Source organism: Rissa tridactyla, chromosome 6, assembly GCF_028500815.1.
Source record: "Rissa tridactyla isolate bRisTri1 chromosome 6, bRisTri1.patW.cur.20221130, whole genome shotgun sequence".
NCBI classification, from domain to species: domain Eukaryota; kingdom Metazoa; phylum Chordata; class Aves; order Charadriiformes; family Laridae; genus Rissa; species Rissa tridactyla.
This window is the reverse complement of record NC_071471.1, coordinates 61,062,400-61,087,141: the sequence shown is the minus strand read 5'-3', so window position 1 is coordinate 61,087,141 and position 24,742 is coordinate 61,062,400. Positions and strand designations below refer to the sequence as shown.

Below are 24,742 nucleotides of genomic sequence, written 5' to 3'. Positions count from 1 at the left end.
CATCATGCTAATGCGGTTGCTTGAAAACTGCCACAATACTGGAACACCAGCTGATGTTGCTCATATCTGAGAATATGTGAGGAGTTGTTAAGGGATGGGTAGGAAGAAAGCTGAGGGTTATCTCCAAGATGCTTTGATCTGATGAACATGCATAAAAGAAATTGCTGTGTTACAACCATACCGAACAAGTCTACATGACAGTAGTGTGTGTTTCATCAGCAAAAGCAGCCACAAAGCTACAGACCTCACTGGTGTTTGGATGGGCTGTGAAGCAGGTATCTGAAAGCTTTATCACTCTGATGTGTTTCCCATCAGCATTCCATAAACACCAATTATTGGATTAACCTCATTGACAGCTTCTGCATGGTATGATTAATGCATTGCGGCAATTTAAAATGTTCAAAGTCTAAGCAGTGTCCCTTGAACTTTGTTGCTTCAAGGATATTTAAGCATCTTAACACTGGAACTTAGAATTAGATCAGAGATCAGGGGAGTAAATGAGTGTCAGCCCTGTAGCCCATTTTTGTATCCTAGATCATGAGTCTTATGCTCCATTCTAGGAAGGAAGTACCATGCACAATTTCAGATTTTGTTTATGCAAAACATTCTGTTGTATTAAATTCAGTGTTGGGAAAAAAAAAAGCTTGGTCCATGGCTCTTCTAAATGAAGCACAGTGTGATTCTGGGAATAGCAGCATACCTCCCAGCCTTTGACTGCTCTGAAGAAATGCCCTGTGCAGTAATTACTTTGAATTTAATGTACTTTGACACCGAAGTAAGCTGCACTGGATGCACGTTGGGAGCCTGTGTGCATCCAACTCCCTGTTCGTTCTTTCTCACTGGTTGATATGTCTGTTGTGCCACTGTGAAAATTCCTCTCCCACTATGGTAATTTTTGATCTATAATGTAGTACCAAGGGCATAACAGTATGTAAGATCATAAAGGACTGTTTTATATACCTATATAAAATTGTTCAATCCTAAATCCATAACTGATGCACCATCCCCATCCTTTTTTGCAGACTGTGTAGAAAGCAAAAGAAATGGAAACGTGATTGTTCTTTTGAAGGCTTAAAAAGAAGTAGTACATCACCGAATTGAAGCAGTCCATGTGACATCTGTCCTGTCGCTCTTTGCTTTCCCAAAGGTTTTAGATTAGTTCTAAATATTGTCTTTCACAGTTGAATAACATTTGAGTAATGCCCCTATGAACAATGAGAATAATGACTGAAACTTTGTAAAAGACTAGAATTTCTTCAAATACACCTGTGATGGTAGTAAAGTACAATTTATCAGCAATAAACTTATTCAGTATAAATGAATGGGGATAAGAAGAAGGATTTTCTTGCATTTATTTCAGATTACGTTGTAGCATCTTCAGAAAGAGTTGTCTTTATCTGGTTTGACTCTGTTATTTTTATAGTTAAAGCTAAACTTGGCTTTTGGAATGTTGTATTCTTTGGTGAAATTGAGATCAATTTAAAAAAAAAAAACTGAAGAGGAGGAAAAAATGACTCTCAAAATCTTTTTATGGTTCATCAGTACAAAGTCTGTCTTTTAGGTGCACTGGTTGTTTTTTGTGTGGGAATAAATTCTGTTTGAAGGGGTGAGGGTGAAACACTACAAACAGGGATAGTTTTAATCATCTCATTGAAACACCAAGAAGTGTAAGAGGCAAGAAGTCAGCTTATGTGAAGAAACAGGAGAATTGACCAGTAGGAAGCTTCTTGGGGAATCAGAGGTTAATTTGAATCAAACCCAGGCTTTTGGAGATGTCCTGAGCTAGTTTTCCAGCTCCATATGCTTTTTAGCTCAATGTTGTGGTGTGGGTTGGGTTGCTTTGGTCATATCTGTGTCCAGAAAGAATGAGTGGAGCTTTCATGGAAGCTAGAGGTGAGAGAAAGAGAGCTTTTTCTTTTTTGAATAAGAGAATACTGAAGTTGGTGAATCCAATCAGCAAATAAACTTAGACTCCATGCCGTATTCCGTTACAAATTTTTTAGGGAAATTTTCTTAAATAAAAGAAAAATAATGGGAACTACTAGCTTGCTCGAAATATTTCCCTCATGTCACTTTCAGCATGCAATTTAAATCACCTTTTCTTAGCCAGATTCCAAATTGCTGTGTGCATAATGTTTTTTGCATGAGATGAAATCGGTGCATAAAATTGAATATCCTCATCAGCATAGGTAGCACATGGAACTACCACACGATTCAAGATCAGTATGTGCAGAAGCATCAGAACCAAATGATTCATCAGAATATCCAATTAGTTTAAATGCTGCGTGATGCAATATCAGGGGCACCCTGGGTCAGTCATATCTGCAGCAATTTGTATAGGCGTTAAAATGAAGTTGAAACTCTGAGGAACTTCACGTGTGACTGAAAGCTTTGGCTGGGAAAATGTATCTCTTGAGAACAGAAGGGGTGACGATAGGTCTTGACTAGCAAAATGACCCTTCAAATGGTTTTGTATCAGAATTGGTGAGTCATTCAGATTCTCAGTATTTGGGATGTATAACCCTGCTTTCAAAGTCAGGTGTTAAATGAGGAAATGTTTCTCTGTCTTCTTGGATGATATATAGGTGTAAGTTTTTGATGTGATGACTATGCAGAGTTACCCACTGGCTCTGGGGAGCACAGAGCTTGTTGGAACTGGAGAGGAATGGGGCCTGCTCTCTTTAAGATAAATTTGCATTTACTAGCAACATCTGGTTGATGCCATGCTTTCTTACCCATCAGGTTCAACAGCCAAATAAATTTAATTCAGCCGCATCATAAAAGCCAGATTTTTGGCTGGGAAAAATCTCAGGGAAAATCCAGTGTTTGTAAAGGAAACAGGTGGTGCACAGTATAATTTTATTAAAGTGCATGTCCAGGTGCAATACTTTAGGAAACTTAACAGCTCGTTTTGTTTGTCCTGAGGGTGTGAGTTTATGTCATAAGATCTCAACTTTGTAATTCAGTCAAACCCAGATAGACAAGCAGGATCCTGTAGGTCATAATCTCATATCATTGTTGATTACATAAAAATGAATTAAATTTCTCAGATGCCTAGAGAACATTAGGCCCTCAAAGCTTGTGTCTTAGCTACTTGGAGTTTTTAAAATGCATATAGACTGATACAAAAAAAATACAAAGCCAAATAACACTGCTGATAAATTAGAGAGAGACGAATCTTCAGTTAGTGTTGTTGGTTTTAGCTCTTTGGAAGTGAGTGACGGTCTGATATTTTATACTAGTTTAGACTCCCACACAATCCCTTTAGGAGAAGCGTTTTAAGGATGAGTCTCTATATTACATATTAAAGTTTCTCTATAGTTTTCCAGCAGAGATGTGCAAAATTTATCCATAAAAGAGTGAGAAGTTTGTTCTTCGCAGTAAGGTTTTGTTTCTTAGAGATACTGTTCACTAAGAACTGTTGAAGGAGTTGATTAACTTGTGAATCATTTTTTGATAGTCCAGTTATAGAAGCTATGTGTAAGACTATATATACATTAAATATATATAAAATTCAAGTCAATATAAACTTTGTTGATATCAACCATGGTGTTCGAATGTAGTAGTATTCAGTTCAGAGATTTACAAAACATCAAGACATTGATAAAAAATGGGAAGAAGGGAATCAATGGTAACTAAATATTTTCTAAGTCCTGTGAAATGTAGAAAGCTGGTTTTGAAACCAGTGTAATGTGAAAATTTTATGGCAGAACCATCGTTCTGTCTAATCCAACATTTCCAACAGTAGCCACCTTATTCCAGAGGAAAGTCGAAAACTCCTGGGTTGCTGTGCTGCTTTGTGGATGAAAAACAAAAGTATTAGAAATAATATGGGAAGATCTTAATTTCCACCATTCTGAATAGCGGAATCTTTTACAGAAATATCTATTATGGGGAAAAATTGGTGCTGCACTTATAATTTCCCTGTATTACAATAATTACTGAGGATCCCAGCAATCTTTATGTTGTGCAAAAACATGGTACGATACTTGATTTCTGCTTTAAAGAGCTTAGAAATCTGAGTGCAGGGGAAGACGTGGGGGAGGTACAATAATACATGGGTGAACCAGGAAAGAATAAAATAGATCTAGTCAAAAAATGGAAGAGGCCAGAGCTCTTTTACAGTTGTGAACTAGTGCATGGGTAGATTATTGAACAATACAAGTGCTCAGTCTGTGCAGTACAGGACTGAAGGGCAAAGAAAGGTATGTGTCAGAATCCAGAGCCATCCAAGAACCAGAGGGTTTTATGGAGTGAAGATCTTGAGAGCTCCCTGCTTTGGAGAGATTTTCCAGAGCTGAAGAAAAAATTAGGGTTCTTTTTCCTCTTCACTGGTACACACTTTCACTTCTAAAAGCGATGTTGCAGTCTAAATCAGCTGAGTCAAATGAAATTCCAGCACTTCTTCATGCAACATTTTGGAAAAACATCATTTTCTCTCTCTAAATTTTCCAGAATTTAATTATTTTTTAATAGCGCAAACTGTCAAACTATAATAGTAAACCAATCAGGTTTGGCTAATTTCTGTTAAATATTCAACTTTCACTAAGAATTTATACATACAGCTCTTCTTCCTCTTCATCAAATGCTTTTTTTTTTTTAACTACAAACATTTCTAAAGTATTTTACTTTTCTTCTCCATTTTCATTGGATTATAAGAAAGTTATCCTTTGTTTACAAAAATATTTGTTGTGTTTAACAATATCTATATATTAAAGAATGTTTTCACTGTCTCAAACTGAAAATATCATCAATAGATATAGCCCAAAATGCAAAAAATTACTCAAGTCTAAAAATAGTGCTGGAAAGACCAGGAAATTAGAAGGGAAAGAGAAGATTACATGGCAACTGTATCCTGCTGTTATCCAGATATCTCAAAGCATTTAAGATGAAGGCTACACTATCACTGTGAAATACACGAGCAGCTCTTATGCTTCTCACACAGGCTGGGAAAGAAGTAATAGGGAAGGTGAGTAGCATACAGATATTGTTTGGCGTAGACCAGGAAAGAAGTTCAGTTTTCAGATATCAGAAGTCAGCTGTCCCTACTCCAGAACATAGTAGATCATGTTGTGAGAAGGCTCTTTCTATAGCTGGGGGATTGTCCTGTGGTTCAGGTGGCTTATTTGCATCCCTGCTCAGCCTCAGAAGGTATTTGTAACCTTGGGACAGCCTGTCCTTTTCCCTTGCATTTCTGTTTTCCCATCTGAAAGAAGTAGGTGGTAGATTTCTGTTTCATCGAATATTAGGATTTTAAAAAGCAAAACAAAGCAAAACCAGACCTTTTAATGATCGCTAAGTACTCAGGTACTACATAGAAAAATAAATATACAAGAGAATAGGAAGCAAGAAGAGAATCATTCCCTGTTGAACAAGGGTCAAATCTGAGAGATCAATACAAGATTTGTACTTTGTAACAGTTTTGTTTCAGTGAAAACAGAAACGTCAGATCATTACTTGGCCCTCAGATGAAAATATACATTGAAATTGTAATAGGTTTCTTTTCTATTTGTGGTGGAAAAAGAAGTGTAGCAAAGAACATCATCTAATTTCAGTCTAATAATGAAAATTGTCATCAGACGGCAGTGCTTGCCTAAGAAAATAAAATGTCATCTCTGAAGGGATCGCACGCACGAGTCTGTCACAAGAAGTCCCAGGAGGGAGAGGGCTTTTATAACAACAAAATATGATGCTAGGTTTAAAAAATGTCTATACGAGCACTATAATTGCTAAATGAGGAAGAATAATCCCAGTTGTATCATAACCGATAATTGACAAAAACCTAGCCTCCAAATTTTTGTTTTTTTCTAGTCCAACTAAATAAACTCAGTCTCAAATGAATGATACTTAGAATCAAATATCTGGAAAAAAACCCTCACTGCAAAGGATTTTTTTTTCTTTTTGTGAGGGGTGCCACATAAGGTGGGGAATTCCCCCTTTGCTAAAGATGCATTAATGCTGCTTGTGCTGTTGTGAGTCAGTAAAGGCTGAGATTGGTGCTGAGATAATGGCAAAGGGTGAAAAACCTTCTAAAGCCTGATTGTTAAAGTGTCTCCTCAAAGACAATGGGAGCTTTGGGCATGGGTTCCCAGGGAGCTGATATTTCCCTTTGAGGGCTGTTGCTTTTTCTCACACGCTGTCTCCAGCTCGCTGGGCACTGGCATCTAATTTGAGAGGCCAATCCTGACATTAGAATTCCTATATCCATTTCCCCCCTTTGAAACAAACTTAAAAAGTCTTGCATTTCTCCACTTTTTGCCTGAATCGTGTTGCATTCAGGGCACACACTAAGAGAAAGCAGGACTCCCTGGGTGCTGTGTAGCATCGCAGCTTCTGCTCTGCTGCAGGAATCGTGGGATGCACCAGGTGAACAGATCCTCTGAAGAGTTGTGCTATGAAAAGAGCCAGAGGGAAGCTGTGGCTCTGGGGTGGTAAAATCACCAGTCACTGCAGTGAGACCGCAGGCACGGAGGAGAATGCTACACAAGCCCAGAGAAAGCTTTCGCAGGCTGTGATTAATTCATTCCTGATACTCTTACTATCGCCAGCAAATTAACCTGCTGAAAGTTGTGCTCAGGGAAACTAGAGAGGGATTAGAGTGAGAGATACAGAAGAAGGAAAACAAGATTTACTGTGATGATTTCAGCCATCTGAACATCAATGTCCCTGGAAAGCTTACATCCTATATGATGTCCCTGGTCTGGAAACGCAGAGGTGTTTGCTCAGTTGTTTGGATTGTTCCCTGTTCTTAATTAAAGGAAGACCTGAACTTTATTAAAACTTAAATTACTGTATGTCACAGACATATTGCTTGGCACGGAAGAAAGTACTTTTCCAAGAAAGGGAAAACATTGACATCAGAGAGATAGATTGACAGTTACTTATTGTTGTTATGTTTTTATTTTTGCTGCCATTACAAAAGCAGGTGTAGAAATGGATTTTGAATGTAAAGGGGGAAAAATAGGTCCTGTAGTGGTAAAGTTCTTGACCTCAAAGCCCTTTATAGAAGTCATTGTTAAATGTCCCAAAAGATTTTCTTTCATTTCGAGAATGAAAGTTTTCCTTAGTTATAGTTAGGGTCCCCTAAAGTTTCAAATAAAAATGTGTCTAGAATCTTCTACTTAAGGAACAGTAACAGACTTACCACTGAAGTTTTAAAAATGGATGCATTTCTATCCACTAAGCTAAACCATTTTTTCCTTTTCTTTCTCTTGTTATCTTCTAACCTCCACACCTTCTTCCTTTTCTCTTCTTTTATAGTTTTCAAGAGAAAGGGAGAAGAGAAAAAGAAGTGAAACTTCAGCTTTCCTATTTTAAAGTAGATTTCAACATATGCATAGTCTACTGTTTACTAAAAAGCTGTTGTAATTAGTTTCTCCATTTCCTTCCAATGTTTTACAGTAGGGAAACTGAAGGATATGAGTTTGCATTGGGAATGTAATGCACACTAGGAAGTAGATCTCAAGGTTTCTTACATCCTAAACTCATAATTCTTAAAATACATACAAATCATCTTTCTCATCAACCCAAAGCTTTAAATCAGCTTCTTTCTTTCTCAGTCATTCTCTCGGGCATCCATCTTTCTCTTCCCCACTAATCCATTGCCGATACTTGTTCAAAAAAAGTCCGTCAGGGTTTGCACATAAAGACTCAGATTGTTTGCATTTTCTGCAAGATTTCTAAAGTGGTGTCGTGAAAAGGCAGATCACAGTTCAAAAGAGGGATCCAACATCTTCCTTGACAGAAAAGGGGACTGACCAAGTCTAACAAGCAAGGGAAGGAGGGGAAATGGGGTGAATCTGCAAGAAAAGTATAGGGCTGATGCTTCTCAGTGCTTCCACATGAGAAATTTGAAGTTAAATAAAGCAAAAGACAGACAGAACCCAAGTGATCCTCCCCTCTATTGTCCTTCTGAGAATTAGCTGATGGCAGCGTTTATGGAGAGCAGCTGTTTGTAAGTGTTCTATAACAGTAACATTTGTATATCATTCCACAAAGACGTGTCAAAGTATTTATAATACCTGTAACATGCCTTTTTGCTGACCTTTCTCAGTCTGGTTTGGTATTTATCATGGAAAGATTTTATGAAATGATTGATGTATTTGGATATTGTTTGTGTAACCAGACTAGGAGAAGGTGTCATGTTGTTTGCAGGAGAAGGACAGGAGCAAAGTGAGAATTGCAGGTTTCCATGGTACAAGTAACTTGTGCTATTTAAACTCATTCGGTCCTGCAATAGTAATCTGGACATGTTTGAGCACTTTTTTGGTGACAGATTGAACAACCTCTCTAGAGATGGCTACTGGTAACTGGGAAGAGAATGACCTTCCAACATAACATCAAGGCAGGAAAATCTGTGTATCTGTTGTCAGAGTTAGGCTAGGATATCAAACTGCTGTGTTATGCTATACATCTGGCGTTCACCACAAGTTTACAAAAGTAAAAGGCAGCCTTCCCATACTGCATGATTTTATTACCTGAGAGTGCCACTCAGAGGTGGATGGTAAGTTTTCAGTCATGGCGGGTCATTGGGTGTACCCATACAGTGATCCCTCAGGTAATACCAGTTGTGTCCCATGTCACATAGCTCAGTATTGCCCCTGCCAATAAGAGGCACTGCAGACAGTTTTCAGTTGCCCCAGACATGCCCCTTTGAGACTGGAGGAAGAAAAAGTCCAAGTCACTATCTCAGAGGCGATACAGGCTTCTTCATATTGATTTGTCTATCATCTTTGTGTTTTACTGTGATTCATGACTGTTTGTTTTTGTCCACAGTTATTCAGTTCAGTGGAGTTTGGCAGAAGATGGCTGCTTCTTCATGAGGGAGTTGCACCAAACAGGTTCTACTGGTAAGAGCAAAACCCTCTTCCTCATTTCCTAGACACAGCTTCCCCATAAGTACCGAGATATTGAAATGGAGACTTGAAGGTAACATGTCTGAATGCAATCTGCACTGATGATTTGTTGAGATTAACTTTGAATTGGTATGAAAGAGGCATTATTCCTCCTGTTTTGTGTTTATGCAACACTTCTAAGTGTGCTGTTTGAGCTAAAGATGATGCACAACTGAAATATACTGAATAATAGTCTGAAGAAAGCATTGATTTGGGAGGGGAAGAGTTCTGCAAATCCCTGTAAACGTTTTGAGTTCGAATGCACCTCTGTTCAGCATAAGCTTGTTTGCTTTTGCACCAAATACAAAGAAGAGATCAATCTGGTCCTACTACCAGTGAGGGCCAAAGGCGGAATTCTTGGAGTCTTTGAGGACACTAGCATTTCTGCTATGGGTAACAGTGGACGTCCTCCAGTGGCTGGTGTTAAACACTGCTTTTAACTGCTGTTAGATCTACTTCAGTCCTTGAAAGCGAGCAAGTTAATGACCATTGAACTAGGCAGACACAGTTCTTCATTATGAGCTTAAATCACTGTGCAATATTGCTTCTAAGGAGCCATGCAAGATTTCCAGTTGGATTTCAAGCAGTATGGATCAGGCATGTTTAAGTTCCTCTTGCTAAATCTGAATGTCAGTTGGTTACAGCAATGGCAAAACGTTTGCAAATTTGATGCCAAAATTACCTTAAGGAAGTATCAGAGCTCTTTGTCCCTGATGCAAGCTTAATTCTTTGCTGCATTAACTTTTGCTGTACAATTTGAATCGAAATTCACTTGGAGCCATAGCCTACGTGGTTGTGACAGCATCTGAGCATCTCACGATTCTTAATATATGGGGTGTCTATAATGGAGGATTTGACTTTCAGGTTCAAGCACTTGTAGTAGCCACAACCACTGAAAAATAACCCCTGGATGTAGGTCCGAACTTTATTCTGCAGTTCTTCACTACTAGCAAATTTCTTTCTATTTTGAGTCTGATCTTCAGTTTCATTCATCACAGATTTACACAGTGATTCTGGTGTACTGATTTTCTTCTTATGACTCTGATTGCAGGTAGATCTCTTTGCATTTGCTTTCCATAGCAATGATTTGCATACCCACTGTAAAGCTCTGTACCCACGCTTGCAGTAAAATACTTATCTGAAAAATCTCCATGCTGTCACGCAATAGCAATTAGTGTAACTTCTTCTTATGTGGAAAAGAAAGCTGAGGAATGAAGGAGACGCTGGACTGTTTTTCTGCAAATATGGTTGTCATAGTCTAAATCAAAGATAAGTTTAATTATTTTTTTCTTTTATGTCGGCTTACTCCTCTTTTTGCTTACACCGGTGTAAATCTGAGAGACTTCTCACCAGCTCTTTATGGAGGCAGTAGTCCACCTGCGACAAGTTGGCTCATGTCCTGTGAATCTGGCCTTTAAAAGAGAAGCTTTTGATAAAATAGTGATTTTGAAATCAGGAGGAGCTGAACCAGATGATTAAAATGTAGTAGCTTCTAAACTGTAATTTTGTGCCAAAATCACAGGTCTTGAACATATCAAGATTCAGGAGTGGTTCAGTCAAATATTTTCTTTTAATTTTTGACAGAAGTAAGAGCTCTAGGTCAAATTTACTTCCGAAGTTGAATTTATATTTGGTCTGCAAAGGATATGCCAGAGATTTTGTTTGCTGCCCCTGCCTTTTAATCCTTTCTCAGAACCTGTGTTAGCTGAAGCTTTTGCAAACTAAATTCCATTTTAACTTAAACTTGTTTTTGTGTGAGCATCTATATAGGCAGGCACATATATGTTTTTATCACTCCTATTTCTTTCCTCCAGGACTCCTAACAGGGTTTCAAAATGTCACATGCAAACACCCAGCCCTGCACATATCTTGTTTTTTTCTGGGATGATAAGAGCAGAAAGTTCTAGAAATCTAGGGACCCAATCTTCGAGACCTCCAACAAAATTGTAGTAACTGAAGAAGGTCAGAGAGCTGGAAAGAATGTCCCTGTTCCTGGATCCCTGTGTCCTGTACTGCACTCCAAACCTTTTGAAGTTTCCCATCATTACTTACAGTGGTGTTTTATTGTGAATTGAGCTGATGGAAGCCTGCAATAAGAATAATGATGAAAATAATCGTTTTCCCTTTACATAGAGCTCAAACTTTGAAGGCCTCTTAGAACCTAACAAGTAAGAGAACTCAGGCTTGGAGCTTCAAAGCCAAAGAGTAAGTTGAAAAGATGAAAAGATGTTCCAACCACCCATCTAATTCCCTACAGCCATAAACAAAACATGAAACTGCAAGCCTGTATTTTCACCTTGAACAAAATGTCTCTTGCATAACACACCTCAGTGTAAGCTAGACTGTACTTCTACTGTCAAAAGCAAAAATAATACAATTTGTAGAGACAGTGTTGAATCTAATTCTGGTTTATTCATTATGATCATTATCACCCTGGAAAAAAAATACTGTTTGTTGCAATGATATGGACACTGTCTGTCCTAAAACCACCCGTAGCAGAAAACAGAGCTGTGCATGTGTAGTTAAGAACAGGTACACCACAGAGAGTGACACTGGGCTTTTCTATGCATTTCTATTTCTTGGCAACCAAGTTCCTGAGGACAAAATAGGCACTGAAGTGCTGAATCAGAGGGGCAGCCCTTTGCACTCGGAGCATGGCCACTGCTGACTCCCCGTGCAAGAAAAACAACAGGGAACTGGGACATAAGAGGGTGCAGATGTACAGCTGAAATCCAAACTTCTACAGCAACATCTCCATAGCCAGTGCTGACGTACAAGTTGGGTAGAGCCTTGCTCAGTGCCCTGTGGTTCCTTGATTTGTTTGGTTTTTAATTAATTATTATACATTTTGGCTTGGAAATAAGCAGAATCTAATCAATCTGAAAATTCAGAAGACTGTCTTCCAGTTATTTTTAAGAGCAGAAATGAATAGTGAAGGGAAAGATCCTGAAGTCACAACTTTTCAAAGCAAGCAGACTGTGGGGACACTCTCTCCTGTCCTGGGGCTTTCTCTAAATCAAATGGTTTTGAAGGGGTCAACCAGGGCACAGCTGTATTCTGCAGAGAATGAGGGCTATAATATCTGCGGAGAATAAGGGCTATATTCCAATACGTAAGGAAGGCTGAAGAGTTGTTTTATTACAGACTGCTTCCAGGACTATCTAAACTGGGACTTTTCTAAGATCAGGAAGACGCAAAGTGAAGGCTTTGGCATCAGGCCTTCTTGAGGCTTTGGTTAGTTAGTGCTGCTTCTTTTGACAGGGAAGGAACATTTGGAAGACTTTAAAGATTTTTAAATGGATTCAAATGGTTGATGAAAGCAAAGATGCATATTCCTGATTGCTCGCTGATATTTTAATTGTCGTTTTACTCTGTCATGTGGTCTTATGAATAGTTTGCAGTTCACTGTAAGCCTTGTGAATAAACACCACCGAGGTTGCTAGTTTTAGTCTTGAGAAGGGTCTGCCTGCAAATGCTGTCAGAGAAGCTGCAGTGTCTTTTACAGCTGCATTTCTTATACCTGTTTCCAAGAGAATTTTCTTTTTTATTCACTTATTTCTGGATGCTCTGTGAAATACCCCTTCTGCCTACGACCCCAGAGAAATTTAAACCCCTGGAGAACAACATTGAAGCAATCTGCTGATGCCTGCTACATAACTCTGAGAAAATGCTCTGTGTAGCAACAACTCGGCTCCTTGTAGCTCATATGTATTTTGTAATCTTATATCCTCTGTTTCATTAAGAGGAGTCATTAACATGAAAATAGAATCTTTGTTTATTCAGAGCTCCTCTGTTCCCCCTTTCCATTCTTCCGCCTACAGCTCTAAGTGATGCCCTGACATCCACACTTGTGATGAAAGAGATTGTAATGTCTCTTTGTGGAGGAAGATAGCAGATGGGGGATGAGCAGATAAACTCAGACCTTTAAAATGAGAGGTGACTGGAGTTTTCTTGTCTTAAAAAAAACCAACCAAACAAACAAATAAAGAGGAGGAAAAAGGGATCTGTAATTCCCTATCTCATTAAAAGGTTGAAAGGACACATTTGGGCTGGGCAGGCTTTAGTGATAGGCTACTGTAAAACAGACATCTCTAATAATTGCTATAGTTTGGGTGTCTTATCATATATCTGTTTGCATAATCTAAGTATGTGAAAGTAGTATACTGAGGAAAGTGTAATCCACTCAGAGTCAACTGTATGTTATGTGTCTGATGGAAACACAAAAGATCCACGCTGCATACAACCCCAAGGCACTGCAGTTCTGTACTGTATCAACAATTTTCATGGTTTTTTTATTATTTCTCTGGCGGGTTCTTGAGATTTTGCTGTTAAATGTACTGTGACAGAAAAATGCATGAAAGGTGTCAAGGTGCTCAGTAGTTGTGGAACTGTGCTCTATGAAAATACCCTAATTACCCTATTACTACAATCTTAGTTTAGCAGGGTAACACAGAAACAGCAAGTTAACATATATGGATTATTGCTGATAGCACAGTGTTTACTAATGTAGCTGGCATTAGAGGAAGAGAATGCAGTAGATGCTAGTTCGATAAATGCCTTATCTAAATACTTCTGAGTTTATTTTTATGATACTTGGTGATTTTCAGCATACGTTCCTATGACGGAATTTTGTTGGCAAAGACACTGGTTTGTAGTGAATACAAATGTGAACACAGTTGGTGAATAAGTTGTATTGGGAATTACTTTACTTTTTTCTTGCTTTTTTAAAGCGGTCCAAAGTTCAACAGTGATACCTGCAAATCCAAACATTCATGACCAGTAGTTGCAAAAAACCTAGTTATGGTGCATATGGTTCAATATGGCCAAAATATAGAAACAGAAATTGCTCATTAAAAGCTCAAATCAAGACATGTCTTCAATAAGAAATTATTTTCTGAAAGTCAGTAAGTCAAGGTATCACAATTAGAGCTGTCCTTAAAAAATAAAAATAAAGGTTAAACGTTTATTAAGAGGTCTGCAAAATATAATATTTTTTGAAATGAGGCGTTTTCTGAAAAGATTCTCAACTGATTCTAGTCGTAACCTAACCTTGAAAAACTTAGGGAGGAAAAAAAAGAAATAAAGCCAAATAATAAAAGTTTCTTGAAACTAGTATAAATTGAACAATAGAAAAGACCAGCTAGTAACTTGTATCATCAAGTTATAATCATTAACTGTATCAGTGCTATTGATTTTTATTTTTTTTTTTTACTTATTTTGGTGTCGCATCCAGACAAGCAGGTAGGAGAAATACAAAAAGAAGTACCACTCCATACTTCAAGAAGATTAGAGAGCTTTAATGATGAGGGGGCTGGAGCACCTCTCCTATGAGGACAGGCTGAGGGGGTTGGGTTTGTTCATCCTGGAGAAGAGAAGGCTCTGAGGAGACCTTATTGCAGCCCTTCAGTACTTAAAGGGGGCTTACAAGAAAAATGAAGAGACTCTTTACTGGTGCAAGTACTGTAGCGACAAGACAAGGGGTAACAGTTTTAAACTAAAAGAGGGTAGATTTATATTAAATATAAGGAAGAAATTCTTTACTATGAGGGTGGTGAGACACTTGCCCAGAGAAGTTGTGAATGCCCCATCCTGGAACCGTTCAAGGTTAGGTTGGATGGGACTTTGAACAACCAGATCTAGTGAAAGATGTCCCTGCCTATAGCAAGGGCTTAGACTAAATTATCTTTAAAGGTCCCTTCCAACCCAAATCATTCTGTGATTCTAAGATGACTGTCTTTAGCACAAAAAATACAGCTCAGGTCTTTCATGAACTACATAGGTATAATAGGCTGATAAGAAGCAAAACCGTTTCATAGTGGAGCTCATTTCCAGTAGGGTCATGTGTCCATGATGTTAATGATTCCCTGAAGACATTACAGAAGATATGTCAGTTTGGGAAGAGATGTTGTTATGTCTCCACTCTGTCTTGGTTTTTTCTGAGTATGAGAAGAAAATGGATGCAAACATTGTAAAAAAGCAGCCAACCAACCTTTCCCCTCAAACAATACAAAGATATGCATACACACTGAAAGGCAGAAAAGGATAAACTGGTAAGCAGCTGGGAGGACAGAGGAGTCGATAGGGCTATGTTTGTGTTTCTTTTATGAGCAATGGCAAAGAAAGTTAATCTTCAGAGTAGAATTATAGAGTATATATCTTTTTCTTTCCAAAGGAGGCTAGAAACCGTATTTTAAAAACCCTGACTGTGTTCATTGGAGCAGCTGAAAGAGCTTAAAATCAGGGGGGAAAAAAAAGTCAAAGTCCAGTTAAAAACTTCATTATATTCAAGCAGTCAGAGCAAGCCAGGTGAAGTGTCCCGGTGTTCTTGTCGGATCTTGGCTTGGTGAGATTTGCACGCCCACCCAGGTGGGCTGAGGCAATTTAAAAGGCATGGTATCCGGGCTGTTTACAAATGATGCTGTGTATTGCTGAACAAGACCTTTTAATCACTGCAGGGCAACTGCTGGAGGCTGCCGGGGAAGATGGCAATCAAAGGGCATTGTGGCAGCCTGTCCAGAAATTCATCCACTTGATCTAACACACACGCCATACCCGATGAGTTGAAGTGTACTAGAAATTTAACTAAAAATGTATGTATTTCATAACTTAAATATGGTGGAGATGGGCACATGCCAGAGAGGGGCATCACGGTGGGACCCATAACAGTTTTCAGGAGATCTGAATTAAGCAGCTGACTGATGAGGAACAGCAAGAGTAGTGAGATTTTGCTTGATTATTTTTTTTCTTTTTTCTTTTTTTTTTTCTCTGACTTGAATACAACACATTTGCTTCCAATTGAAGTTTGGCTTTGGGAAAAAGTCAGACAGAAGGTCCCAGCCTCTATAACACAGGCTGCTATTACCTTGCTAATATTTTCAGGCAGCTTCATGGCTGACAGCCTAAAGATACAGATGAGCTGCAGGCAAGCAACACTGCCAGGGACCAGAGTGAAGAGCAAATCTGCAACCGTGCCTTCCCTTGGCCCTTACCATGTTGCTGCTGCTAACATTACTGATGGTGGGTAACACACATTAGAGCACTTTGTCACCATTCAGTGTCCCCGACATTTACCCTTTCTTCACCAGAAAGGTCAGTGTTACATCCTGCCCAGCCACAGTGCAAGGAAACACTCTCAGTTGTCAGCGTTCACTAAAGATCCCACTGGCATTTCAAAGGATTTAGTGAAAACCTCTGCTTACAGTTCTCAGGCAGCTGGACCCTGATGTAGCTCTATCTTTTTGCTACAAATGAAGGCTGAAATCTCTCGGATTTATCTTGGGAATTAGGATTTTATTCCTGTCTGGCTTCCAGAGATACAAACTCACCAGCCCCATGTGAGTCAGCAAGGACAGAAAAAAGACACACAGCATCCTCTTTCTGTTGCTGCTAAAAGCTCATTTAGACTCTTTGGATTTATGATAAGTTTTAGTTCTTAAGAAACTGAGATCCAAAATACATATCTTTCTTCCCTGGACACGGCTGAGAAAATTGCCCAAAGTCACACAGCAGAGGTTGGTATCACTCTGGTCCTCTGAGTCTACAATAATCAGATCCTCTGGTCCCAGTAGTCTCTTGAGAGAACTTGTTACTCATAATCAAATCAAGATTTGTCAAAGCAAACTATAACTGCTCAGTCCCAAATCCTTAGTTTGGCAGAGTTCTGCCATGTGAGAGAAAAAGTACTGTCAACTCTTATATGATGGCCGGTTCTCTTTAATATCTTTATCAATGATCTGGATGAAGGGATCGAATGCACCCTCAGTAAGTTCGCAGATGACACTAAGCTGGGCGGGCGTGTTGATCTGCTTGAGGGTAGGTTGGCTCTGCAGAGGGATCTGGACAGGCTGGACCGATGGGCTGAGACCAATGGTATGAGGTTCAACAAGGCCAAGTGCCGGGTCCTGCACTTGGGTCACAACAACCCCATGCAGCGCTACAGGATTGGGGCAGAGTGGCTCGAAAGCAGCCCGGCAGAAAAGGACCTGGGGGTGTTGGTTGACAGCCGGCTGAATACGAGCCAGCAGTGTGTCCAGGTGGCCAAGAAGGCCAACAGCATCCTAGCCTGTATCAGGAACAGTGTGGTGAGCCGGACTAGGGAAGCGATCATCGCCCTGTACTCGGCACTGGTGAGGCCCCACCTCGAGTACTGCGTTCAGTTTTGGGCCCCTCGCTACAAGAGGGACATTAAGGTGTTGGAGCGTGTCCAGAGAAGGGCTACAAAGCTGGTGAGGGGTCTGGAGGACAAACCTTATGAAGAACAACTGAGGGAGCTGGGGTTGTTTATCTTGGAGAAGAGGAGGCTGAGGGGAGACCTTATCACCCTCTACAACTACCTGAAAGGAGGTTGTAGAGAGATGGGGGCTGACCTCTTCTCCCTGGTGACAAGTGATAGGACGAGGGGAAACGGGTTCAAGTTACGTCAGGGGAGGTTTAGATTAGATATTAGGAAACATTTCTTCACTGAAAGGGTTATTAAACATTGGAATAGGCTGCCCAGGGAGGTGGTGGATTCACCATCCCTGGAGGTGTTTAAAAAAAGGGTAGATGGGGCACTTAGGGACATGGTTTAGAAGTGGCTTTTGTCAGGGTAGGTTAAAGGTTGGACTCGATGATCTTAAAGGTCCCTTCCAACCTCAGCGATTCTATGATTCTATGATTATCCTGGGGGCCCAAAAAATGGGGTTAAAATAGTAACTTGAATGTTATCCTAAAAGTCATAACTGAATAGAATCTTATCCGTTTACCTGACTCTGCTTCCTTCCCCCCCTTAGAGTCTTGTCTTCCAGTTGTGAATAGAGAGAAGAGGTGTATTCACCTGAATAAGTCTTTTGGGACTGAGAGGCTTCATTCTGTTGGATGCATAGGTTGGTGCGTTTTGGTTTTCCCAGTTTAGCTGGTTTATCTTAAAAAATCATCCAGAGATACTTTATAAATGAGTACAGGCTCCCACAAGTTTCAGCTTCTCTCCCGTCATCCACTTCCCCCTGTTAAGGATCTGCAGAAGTAGGCAGGCATATACCAGGTTCAAAATCTTGATTTGGGGGTTACTCAGTAGCAGTCTGCAGTGTGATTCGAGACCCTGGAACAAGTCAGTCTTCAACGGACATTGGACCAGGAAACTGATTTCTCCGTAAACCTATGAAGGGCGCCTAAAAAGGGCAGCCCTTGAGAGAGTGAGGCAGTTGCGTAGTAGTTAGCTGTGGATTTGTCTAGATTTATGTCCAGAAGGTTTCACTGCTATTTTCTGTTGTATGTTTAATGAGCAGCATACTGTGTTACCAGAGTTGACTTTACACTTTTGCTGTAAATGACTTCCTGGCCTCCTCCGGAGCATACTGACTGGGCCACAGCGCTAAAAGATGCCAGAAACATGCATCTTAACACAGTGGGAAACCACGATCCTATTAGACTGTGCCAGCAGAGAAGCAGTAAATCAGGTGGGTTTGGTCCATTATATCAGGGAGCTGAGTTCAGAGGCTATAACTAGAGGATACCTTCTTCCTTCTCTCCCTTCAAGCCAGTATGATGTCTTAAGTTTCCTGCAATATATGAAAAAGAGGCGTAGGACAGGAGTGCTATCTTAAAATCAGGATCTAATCCTGGTAACTGAATTTTATCCATTTAAATTAGATCCTCATTTTAAGACATTCCTCCCACCCAGCATTACCAGCAATAGATACCTACCTCCCTGAGAATTCACATCCATCTGTTTCAGAGTTTTAGCCAAGTTTCCCCTCTGGCGCTTCCCACAGAGAGCTGTGGTGTTACTGCAGCAGGGGAGAAGGCTTGGTTTGCTACAGTCCTTGACACTGTGGGTTATATGTGGACATCATGTGGTGGAAGGCTGTGGGTAATCCTGTCCTAGGGTTGCAAAAAAACGATGGTAAGAGTAGAAGTGACTCCCCATGGCCTGAAAGTCGCACCACTGCCCCCATTTACCTACTCATCTGTATTAGTATTAGCAGCAAGAGCCACCTGTTTTTCTGGGTCAGTGTTGTGAGGTGGCACAACTAGGAGAAGCTGAGCACTGCACTGCTGTTTTCCATCAGTTCTAGAGAAAAGGTGACAAACTGAGTAAAGCACACCATAGGATGGATTTGACCCAGTGGCTGCCAGTTGAATTGCACAGAATTATATCATTTCATCTAATTGGACAATGTGGGAAAGAATAGCGCGGAGTTGTAGCAGGGAAAATTTAACTAGATTATTATCAGGGGAGATTTATTGGCCAGATAGAAAGAAATGTAGTGCTGATTTATGCCTGTCTGGAATCTGGCCCTTTGTTTCTAAAACATGTCAGGAGAATATGGTTAAGAGATGTTAAAGCTAGCAAACAATCTTTAAAGTCTGTTCCAGGAATAGTTAAATCTGTAAAATTTCACATAGTAGGGACTGAACTAGAGAAACCACAAGAATTCCCTCCCACACTAAGCTCCCTGGGGCAGATTCACTGACCTCTGCAAGCAAAAAAGGAACAGAGAGTATCCGCAAAGTCCTCATGAAGTCAATATAATAGTAAAAGAAAAAGGAGCCTGAAGGACTCTCAGGCTCTATTTTTGTCTCTGCCACATAACAACTGTGTGATCTTGGTCAAATCAATGAGGTCCCTGTACTCTTGACTAATCAGTGGAGTTTATCTATAAAGCCAAGAACAAAAATTTTCCTCAACCCCTATTTCTGACTTGATCTGCTGGTCTTGTACTTTTCCATAGGTCTTGGACAAATCAGTAGCATGCAGGGAAGGTTACTTAAAGGTTGATTGTCAAGTACTTTTGTATCTTTGGACAAAAAGCTCCCTGTTCAGTGCTACATGTTACTATTTTTATGAATGGCAATTAGGATTTAGAGTGTTATAAGAAGCATCAGTGGAACCAAAAAATTGGTGCTACTAAAGACTCCATGAATGTCATCTACTGTTGTTGTTTTCATTCTGTACTTTAAAACAAAACCCAAAACCTGCTATGCACTAAGCTGGAATAAGCTGTCAGTTTTTTAACATGAAGTGGCAGGATGTGTCCCAGAGGTAGTGCGGGAGCTGGTTTTGCATTGGCAAGATTTACGATAAGGGATTCGGATGAGTGCTGAGGCTAAAGGAAGATAAATCCCCAAAGGCAAATTCTACCAATAATTGAATTACAAAGCCATTATCATGTGCTGAACAGAGCAACTTTATAGCTCTATTGTGACAGGATAAAGCTTGTTAGAATATTTATGTTCATAGGACGATTTTGGCATAAGGATCTCTAAGAATATGTTCTCTTTTCCACCTGTCTATGCAGCTAATTAGTCTTTCTGTGTAATGCAGTATATGTGGAGATGGAGGTGTGCTCAAATTGGGGCTGGGAAGAAGTAATGCTGAAGATCAGGGGACATCTCAAAATAAATAACACCTTAAGCACGAAGTCATCTGCAGAATGCAACTGGTCTAATGTCCAGAAAGAGAATTGGGACAGATTGTGGGAAGTGGAAGAGAGGGTACTGTGGCAAATGTTCATTTTTAATCATGAGGGGTGAAACTGGATTTTCCAAGTGATGTGTCACTTTTCTCTTTGGTATTGCATTGCAGCCACTTCTAACCCACTCTGAGTCAGTGTTGAGAAGCTCAAAATGGCCAGAGCTGTGTGGATCTCATTCCACCCGCCTTAGTAGAGTTGTGCTGTTAGCTGTCGTTTATCTGCCAGCCTTTGCTGCATGAACAAATCATACCTGTTTTCCCCTAAAAGAAGGTGAGGGATGGTCGTAGGAGTCCTGGTTCTGCACTTGTTCATTTCCTCTGAGACGTGGGAAAGCTGCATAACATCTCTGTCCCCATATAAAGAATGAACGACATTTGCACTGGTTCTGTCTGTGAAAAGGGCATAGCAGCATTTCTGTTCTTCCAGCCTTTCATTCTGGGCCGTTTACATTGAAGATTCTGTAGAATAACGTTGTCTTTTATTGCTTAGCTAAAAGACCTTTGATTTGGCTGCTGTGAGCATGTGTGATACAAGGAATATGTATGAAAAGTTTGCCATCAAGCTTCTTGTGCATGTAGTCCCAGATATGGTGTGACTGTGTCTGAAGTCAAGTATCCAAAACCAAAGACGCCCAAAGCTACTTTCCAGAATGCACAAGCCCTTGAGATGGAGCCCTTATTTTCTGGTGCTTCAAGTTCTTTGTTTATGAAAAGTGGTAGTTTGAAATTAAGTACGCTAAGTGGAAGCTTTTGCTATCTTCACAATGATGCCTTTTTGCAGTTCTGAGTGGTCTGACTGCCTTGTAAGCCTCATCAGTTCCCAGCATCCATAAACAATTGTTTTTGTCCCCAGAAGTGAAAAAAGATAGAAGAGGTGGAAACCTCAGGATAACAAGGTCTCTATTGAATTTCCTTGGCTCAAAAGAGCGGACAGGCCAAGGAAGCCAAGGTTTTAGAAATGTTTCAGACAGAGAGATGGCAAGGGGTTGGTCACTACAGAAATATGCCAACTAGCATTTGCTGTGCGATGGGCAGTGCCAGGCTGCTTTTGTTCGGTTCAGCCTAGTTCTAAACCAGAGGATGATTTGGGGTCTTTTCCCTGTGCTGCTTCTCACGGTGGATGCAGAATCTGCATTCAGAGCAATTACTGCATTGCAGCCACTGATATCGATTTGTGAAGCTCTCAAGTGCAGATGACTACTTAGGTTTGATGATGATTAAAATTTTTGGAAGCAACTTTGTAATAGGACTGTGGGGGTTCTACATTTTTCGTAATGTGAGCATCTTGTGTGTAAAGGCAGTGGGGTTAATGCCTTGCACTCCCCTTGGCTTTTTTAAATCCTCATTTTCCCAAAAGATATTTTTTTTTTGGTCTTTTTTTTTTTCCTCTTTTCTTTTTACTTTTTTCAAAGCATCCAGACAATTATACCAACAAAACACAAAAAGCTAATCGCAAAAATACAATAGGCACCATTCAGCAGAAAGTGTTGCAAGCATATCCCTGGTGTACTGAAGTTTCATGGAGTATTACAGAAAGCCTGAGATTAAAGGGACGGACAAAGGGCATGCTGGCATTTTACCATAACGTGAAAACATAGACCGTGGCAAGAAGAAAAGTTTGTGGGTGTATGAGCGATTGGTCTTTGAGAACGAGTGCTGAAAGGGAAGAATAGAGTTGTGAAAAAGAAGAAAGTGCTGCCGGCATAGCTAACGAAAGTTGCTCAGAATAGGGCATGGCAAAGTTTTGGACTGCTGTTTATTTTTAGAGAAATTTCAGAGAGAAACCAGTGAGTGAGTGGGTCCCACAGTGTTGCTCATCTGTTCCCCTGTTCTTTGCAGGGTGCTTAGTTTATAAGCTGTCAAATGCGCAGCACTCTTCCTTGTTTAATTTTTGAAGTGTACGTTGACTAGGTTGTATCGACCATGTTCACAAAAGATAATGAAGTAGAGTGGGCAGTTGTATCCAGTTAGAAACACAGAGTTTGAGGCTTTGATGTTATCTAGGGCAAATCCAGCATATCGTTTCCTTCTTGCACGTGTGAAGCATGTATTTATTGATCACTCTAGTTTTGTTATACGAACTTCCAATCCAGTCATCAGTCAGGACTGGAATTTCCTTGTGATCAGTTAGGTTTATTCATTTCGTTTCATACTGAAGCTAGGGCCTTAACGCTGTTACTTAATGGTATCCAGGCTTGTAGAAGTAATTGTCCTGCTTTTTTTGCCCCATCAGAATGAAAAAACCAAGCAAACCTACTGACAGTGTAGCTGCATGCTCAGTAGTGTTGTGATTGACCTGGGTGACATACTAAAAATTTAAGATTTCTGACGTACATTCCACAGTTCCTAACACCTTGTTTCCAGTAGATGCTTTAAGAACTGATTGTCCAATGCGTGTAAACAGGATATGCCTATCTTCCTACAGAGTGCGTGTTCTTGGGTGCAGTGCAACCAAGAGCATGGTATTTATCTCCTGTATATGTTCTTTGTAGTCACTATTGTATTTCTGAAATTGTCCTAGGCTTTCACATGCCATATAGTAAATAATAAACCTGAGGTAAGCTATGTAAAACAATACTCTCTCAGAGAGAAGGCCACCCAGGACATTCTCTTTCCCCTCTCCTCACAATCTGTAGTTTATCTGTAATTCATGTTTTTAAATGTAGGTAATAAACGTATTTCAGGCCTGTTGTGTAACCTGCTGTGGGACCTTTACGTGATCACATGTTGGGTGTCTGTTGTGTAGGTGTCCAGACATCTTGTATTCAATGGAGAGAAACAGCCTTTTCTAGGATAAAGTTTGTCTTCTCATGAAGTCATATCTAGCACCGTTCAGATGAACCACAGTGAAAAACTGCCTGTTTCTCCTCACTGCCTGCAAAGAGAGTTGAGTGTGATTAGCTCAGCGTTAAATATCTATAGTATATAACTTGGTAAGACGAATATTACTTTATGTGGCTTTTCAGGAGGTATGGAGGGATGTCTAGAGAAATATCACAGGGTTACCATGGAACAAGACAGCATGATACAAGAAAATGTGACATTAAAAAAGTTCTGGTGGGTAAGGTCTCAGCAGAATCTGGATGGGAATGATATGTTTCTGGATGTCAGCTGTGTACAGCTAATATTGATTTGAGCAGATATGTATTTGTATTTTGCTTGTCCTTTGCAACTCATAGTTCATGTTATCATTTAATATTATGGGCCTGACTGTGACCTTGTGCTGTCACAAGTAAATTAAGCCTATTATATATCAAAGCAATGGAATGTGTGTTTTCTAAGGCAGGAAGAAATATCTAGCGGATAGGAAGATCTGGATACGGTTCTTGCCTCTACCTCAGATGTACTGTTTGACTTTAGGAACTCCCTTAGATTCTCTGGGCCTTAGTTTTCATCTTCACTTGTCATCACATTTCTAATTTGCAGGGGTTAGGAGATATCAAAAGAAAAGAAGCCCTTGAGTAGATGAATAATGTCTATCACCAGTCATGTTTCAGCCATCCTTGTTCTGTACACCTTTGGGACAATTGGTAGTTTAATTCTACCTTGAGTTGAAGCTTCTGCAGTCCCAATACTGGCTGTCATAGTGTGAAACTAAGTAATACACAGATCACTACAGGTGTAGCCTTCTAACTTTCACGGCTTTGTGGGTGCAGATATTTATGCACTGGTCTTAAGACATTTAAGATTTTGATGTAAATTATGGCTCATATCACAAGGGAAAACAATAGCGACAGTAACGTCCTATCCATCGGTGAGACATCTCTTGCTGAATTAGCTGTCTTTGCCTGAGAAGATGCAATAGAGGTGTTTCTTGCCGTCGGAATAGCACTGTGAGGAGAAAACTACCAAGCACCTGACCGCAGAGTCACAGGCTTTAACTAGGGCAACAAGTTCTTTGCTGGATGAATACCATTGTTGTGGGTCTCTGAGGAGACAAAGCGTTCAAATCCGTGGAATGCAATCCTTGTTTCTTTGGAGAGTTCACATCCCCATGGGGCTGTGTGAGGTCAGGAGGAGGAGTGCGCTGACAAAGCCCTACTGTGTCTTCTGTGGTAGCCCAGTTCCAGGTGTGCTTAAAGCCTGCTTGAATGAACAAGAATAAAAAGGAGATATGCCAAATTACAAGCTTAGTCCTTCTGAATTTTTTTTAGAGCTGTTTGACACTGGCATCTGTTTATCTTGAACTGAATTGTAACTAGCAGGCCCAGCATTTTGGCCCTAAATCTGCTGATGATAGCAGGTAAAGGAAAAATGCCCTAGGAAGGTACTCCCTTCCCACCCACTTGGTGTCAATTATCAGGAAGTACAGATTTTAAATAGAAGTTGAATGTTTAGGAGAAAAAGACCTTGCCATAAATGTTATTAAAAATGGAGAAGAGCTGAAAGCAAT

At 40.0% G+C, this 24,742-nt stretch overlaps 1 protein-coding gene across 1 annotated transcript in view; it reads left to right on the top strand.

Moving 5' to 3' along the window:
- The window catches only part of LOC128911172 (VPS10 domain-containing receptor SorCS1-like), a 303,650-nt gene that overhangs the window by 191,976 nt on the left and 86,932 nt on the right, over positions 1-24,742 (top strand). Inside the window, exon 5 of the mRNA XM_054205538.1 lies at positions 8,776-8,849. Within this exon, the coding sequence (XP_054061513.1) occupies positions 8,776-8,849 (74 nt within the window). The remainder of the gene's footprint in view (positions 1-8,775; positions 8,850-24,742) is intronic.